The sequence below is a fragment of the Poecilia latipinna genome, unplaced genomic scaffold, assembly GCF_001443285.1.
Source record: "Poecilia latipinna isolate Pla-1442-1.1 unplaced genomic scaffold, P_latipinna-1.0 Scaffold72, whole genome shotgun sequence".
NCBI classification, from domain to species: Eukaryota; Metazoa; Chordata; class Actinopteri; order Cyprinodontiformes; family Poeciliidae; genus Poecilia; species Poecilia latipinna.
Window position 1 is genome coordinate 356446 of NW_015112688.1, and position 5602 is coordinate 362047.

Here is a 5602-nt window from a genome sequence, read left to right on the forward strand (position 1 = left end):
ACTGTATGTCTTACTTTTACACTCTAATTCATATGGGTTTAATCCTGTGCAGACTGACATAAAATGACATGAAGATGAACTCTGTCAATGCCTACTGACCCGTGGGGGCGTGGCAAAATGGCTGTCCCTCGCCATATGCATACGATCGTCTCTTATTCACACACGCATCATCCGATTTACACCAGACTTTTTATGAGTGACACTTGTGAACCTCTAAGGAGCCCAATAGAGTTTAATTGCAATTTGACTCCACTGCGCCCCCTAGGTTAATCAAACAGCTGTATCTCCTTGCCACATGGCCCAATCTGCTCCAGATTTTGGGTGCATCGCCAGGGAACGCTGCCGAAGGCATCAAAGTGGATCGCATGGAGGACGGTGCACGAGCGTCGGCGGTGGCTGGCGAGAGGCGGTGCTGGAATCCCCGCGGTGGCTATAGGCCTGAGCGGCGCTTAGCTGCGAGGGCCACTTGAGGCTCCGCGGAGCTTTAATATTCACATTATTACTCGAGTGAAAAACCATCCTACATAAATTTTTAACTTCAAATTGAACTGCGATTTTGTTCGCTGTTAGGCAACACCCCCACCCCAAATCCGCATTTTAAGCCTGTTTTTCATAGTATCTCTTCCCCAGCAACAGTGATAACAAAGACCAGTTTAAATTTGAAGCAATGAACTGGGCTGGGAACGCCGAACAATCACACAGTCCTTGCAGCAGCTTCACCTCTAGCAGTTTTTATATAAACCATCTATGTGGCTCATTTTTGGACAAAACTGCACCATGGTATTTGTTTGGTATAAAAGTCACACCACTTGTTTGGCTTATGCAAGCTTAATGTAAAACCCAAACAGATCTGTCACTATAATACATTTTGCTGGGCAACTAATTGTCCCAGAAATTATTAAAATAAACTAGTGGTATCAAAATCATTTCTATTTTGAGCCCTATCAAATTTATGAATATCCTCAAAGAGCTGGATGTGGTAAAACATGTTGATAAAATCCATTAATAAACCTCTAAAATTTGAATAAATAGTTGCCTCTATTGGATGGATACCTTTTTAACAGTTAAATAAACCTGAACATTATTTCACATTGATGTAGTTTAGCAGTTTTGTGGCCAGTGGAAAAACAAAAATGTATTCTGGCTTTAATCTTCTGAGATCAAAAGTCAAAATTTTGAGAAAAATAGTCAATTTTTGACTTTTGATATTAGAATATTAAAGTCAGAATAATTCTTACAAATTCTGAAAATTATTATTATTTTTTTTTTTAGAATTTCTTTACTGTGGCCCTAATCCTTTTCTGTTGAAAACTGCTTTCTATTGATTGATAAAATATTACTAAAGCATACAACGGTTTTTATTCAAGGTTCTATGTATGTGTCCTTCTGGCCAACATAAAACTTTATGGCGGGTCAGATGTGGCCCACGGGCCTTTTAATTGACATGTACAATAAATGATAACCTTTTTTTTTAAAAGCATAAAGTTTTTTGAATAGCAGAAGAATTAACACCGACACTGAACATTTTTTTAAAATATTAATAAAACAACATAAAAATAAAATGGATTGTGAAATTTCTGCAAACAAACCTGTCTTTCAAAATATATTCATCACAGGGAAAACAGGCAATACTGCCAGAGGTCAGAGGTCACTCAAGTCTGTTTGGCTTTCCATCATTTTGACTGACGGCTTAAAAAAAATTCCATTATATTCCACTTTTACCAATCCCATCAATTTGGAAATGATATTGATATAGGCTATTTAAGCTATTGGTTGCATTTCATTTTTATGCAGCTTAATATCAGGCATGTTTTATAGTGTGTGTCACAATCACTATCAGCGACAAATACAAGTAGCTTCATTTGGGGCCTTCATTGAAGCTCCTTTTACGACATACAGGCAAGATGTGCTGAACACACATCTTGGCTCTCTCCATCATCGATCAAGCACTGAGATGGCAGCACGCAAAAGCAAAAGTAAAGACTAAATAATACAAATATATTATACTGACTAAAATGAATAATCACCGAATAATTCAATGTAACATCTCTAATGTTTTTCATGTTCTAGGCTTGCAAGGAAGCCTTTGAGCCAGTAATTAATAAGAATTAGATTGACATGAGGGCCAATGGTAGATCCCACAAAACTGAGGATGAGATGCTGGAGACACCAGCTAGAGATGTGGAAAAACCAATTCTAGAGGTCATCCGACTCTCTACTGCCATTGGTCCGCAGGGGGACGAATTACAGATGTGTCCTTGATCAGGCAGAATATAAATATTATTAGGCAAGTATTTATATTGCTGGGAATATAAATGAAACTTTATGCTTGATAAAAAAAAATAATCTGTCAGTTTCGTGACACTAAATGATGGGAAAGCAGATAAAATTGTAGAAGTCAACCGCGAGGTGATCAGTCGAAGTCATACCAACAAACTGGATTTTTGATTTGGGGACAGATGGTGCTGCTGTGATGACAGGCAAAAACGGTAGAAATCACACAGCCGTACTGAAAGCACTGTTCTACTGTTCAAGACAAACTATTGCAAAATGGGCTACACAAATTACCGGCCTTGCATTTATCCATGTTTTAAGATCATATCAAAAGTTATTTGCAGTATAATTTTCTAAATTTTCACTCTCTGAATCTCTGTCCTTTGCATTTAAGGAGGTGAATGATACAAAATGGCCATCTCAACTTTTCAGCGGAATCTGTGTTTCCAGTCACAAACTTGGAAAAAACTATAAAATTAAACAAATAGCCTGTGTTTTATCCAGCTTTAAAAAAATACATTATTTTCACAAGATAATGAATCCAAACTTAGACCATCTCCAAATTCAGAGAAGATTCCCAGAGATGAACATCCTTGCTAGATTCAACATTCTCAACCCACAAGCAATGGAGAAGGGAAATGATTACTTTCAAAAACACTTGAAACTGCTTGTCAAAAAAAATGTCCCAGGTTCATCTTAGAGGAATTCTTTGTAATGTTTTAAGAGCAGAGCTCAGTTCTTTACGTTGTGATTGAATGCAGACTTTCCAGACCAAAGTGCCTCTATACACAGTTTCAGAGCTGATGGGGAAGAGAGTCTCACTATAACCATCCTTTGATCAGTTTGTTCAAACTGGGTGAAGATCAGCAAGATAACCGACTTCAACCCTAGGTGAGGAGAGCCAACCAGAAAATGAAAGCCAAAGACCTGAACATAATCTTCAATGGCTTTAGGAACCAGAGCTCCACTGAACCAAGAGCAGCAGAAAAGTTGAATATTTCAATGATGAATCAGGTTTGATACGTTTATTTGCGTTGGGATTCAGTCACTCTTCCATCAGATAGAAAGCGAATCTGCTAACACAGAGACAAACCGTTTCTCAACCTTCTTTTAAGAAGATAAACCTCATAAAGCTGCTCCTAAACCATTACTGATAAGAAAACATACAAACCTAATCTATGCAGCAGGACTTTGGGGTTGAAATCAGCCTCCAGCGTTTTGCCTCGATGCTCCATTTCTTCTAATGGAGACCGCTCCTCTTCACAACCAGAGAGATGGGTGAACTGGTGGTGAGGTCAACTTGTGGGCCCAGCTAAAAGAGACAGGAACCACAAAATGAACAAAGTTAAAAAGCTACAAATCATTGTAAAATACAATGTGATTCTATAACTCATCTATTAGGATCTTTAGTTGGTCCCAGATATCCTCACAGGACAATAGCTGGGCTTCTTACTGTGCAGTATTGTACTTTCTACTTTTGTTCAACAAACAGAATAGAGACATCGGCTAAAGTTTGGTAACCAGAGACAAAATGTTGAAAGCTTACAGAATAAGAAAAACTAATAATTAAAACTGAAAAAGCACTAAATAAATGTCATAAAATAACAGAAACATAGCAGTGGCCTCTGACCTGTACAAGCAACATCCAAAGAGCTGATTTAGACAAAAGCAGTTATTTAAAGCGTGTGGAGGAACTCAATGAATTATTTCATCAAAGTTTTAATTCAACAGCAATATTTCAGCTCACCAGGACGCTGGAGTTCACAGACGATCCCACAACTGATCCTCAGCAGGAAATGGCCGCTCTGCGCCGCACTCAGCTCTTCTTCACCATCCCTTTCTGAAACACACCATCCTGTTAAAATACTGCCTGCTCAACACTTTATTGCGAAGGTACAAACATATTTCAACAAACTATGAGAATATTTACTGTTTTCTTACCAGAAATATCACCAAACCATGAAAAGCGGGACGCGTTGTCCCCGCATGACCTAAGATGCAGAAACAGGAAATCCTACTATTCAGTTTCTTCTTCCTCTTGCGGTTTTTGCGGGTTGGCGAAAAGAAGAAAAAAAAAGCTTCTGGTGTGCATCGCCGCCACCTACTGGTGAGGAGTGTAGGTAAAATTGGCAATTTTATTCAATTGTCAGAGACAAAACTATATAATTATAGTTAGGACTGTCAGTGTTAGATATTGAAACAAATACTGATAACATTCATTCATGTTTAGTAAAATGTCTAATCAGTCAAATTTAGCTTTCACTTTTTCATATTATCAAACAATAACTTTATTTTCCCTCAGACCACTGGACTTCATATATTACTAGGCTTTCTCTGACACATAAGTATTACAAATGTCTATATGTTGAATATCTTAAGTTTTTGAGAAAAATATTTTTTTCATAAATAATTTGACGTAATAGTATTCATACCCCTTGCATACTTATTTTCATTCAAAAGCAGTTTGTTTGAAATGACAAAAGGAATTCATTAAGAATAAAAATCCAATCTACATTTTCTGTTTTCAACAGCATTTCAATAATACATTTCAAATGTTGTAAAAGCAACATTTTATATTCCTATCAGAAAAATATGTGGTAACAATAAAAGACCAATATAAATCTAGTATTAATCAGAAGTGTGAATAATTTTGAGCCGTAATTATTTTAGAAATGTTTCTTTAGCCATAGGATGGTGTAATAAAAACACAATTTATCCTTTGTTTGGATTGTTTATTTCAATGAATTTTCAAACACCAGAATTACTTTCGATGCACTGTTGGACTACATTACCAACAAAGACTAAATTTGGAGCAGAAACAAGGTTTTAAGAAACCTTTCAGCTCTTCTAAATGTATGACTCAATGACAGGACCAGCCACAATGGATAAGGTGAAATTTTGAGATATTTGTGACAAAGTTATGATCTTTTCAGGAAGGATCAGAGCAGACTCTACCCGCTGAGGAGGCTGAGGTATTTTGGGAAGCAGGAGACTCTCCTGATGACCTTTGACTCTGTTGTGGCATCAGCTTATCTGCAGCTGAGAGGAAGCGGCTGGCTAAGCTAATCAGGAAACCCAGCTCTGTGAGACGATGCCCCGTCGACCCAGAGCAGGACTCTGACTAAAAGAACATGACTGAAAGACAATGTCTCCCACCTCCTGCATGAAGCTGTTGCTGAACTGGAACGCCTATTCAGGGACAGACGCCTGCATCCTAAGTACGCAATGGAACATCGTAGATGAAGGATATGTCTAAGTCCCAGAATACTTGAAATGAACGTTTTCATAGGAAAATCACTCTTTTTGACTTAATTATATATTTACAGGG

The 5602-nt window shown here is 37.6% G+C and overlaps 1 protein-coding gene across 4 annotated transcripts in view; it reads right to left on the minus strand.

Moving 5' to 3' along the window:
• Positions 1 to 5602, minus strand: part of LOC106935558 (zinc finger protein 239-like) — a 13269-nt gene that overhangs the window by 5790 nt on the left and 1877 nt on the right. For 2 of the 4 annotated variants that reach the window (XM_015016107.1, XM_015016090.1), the window contains exons 2-3: positions 4022 to 4114; positions 3446 to 3586 (exon numbers count right to left, since the gene is read on the minus strand). In XM_015016107.1, coding sequence (XP_014871593.1) covers positions 3446 to 3509 — 64 coding nt within the window. In that variant the 5' untranslated portion in view covers positions 3510 to 3586; positions 4022 to 4114. Of the gene's footprint in view, positions 1 to 3445; positions 3587 to 4021; positions 4115 to 4204; positions 4500 to 5602 lie in introns of those variants that run through there. The other 2 variants (XM_015016099.1, XM_015016094.1) reach the window with 2 other exon arrangements.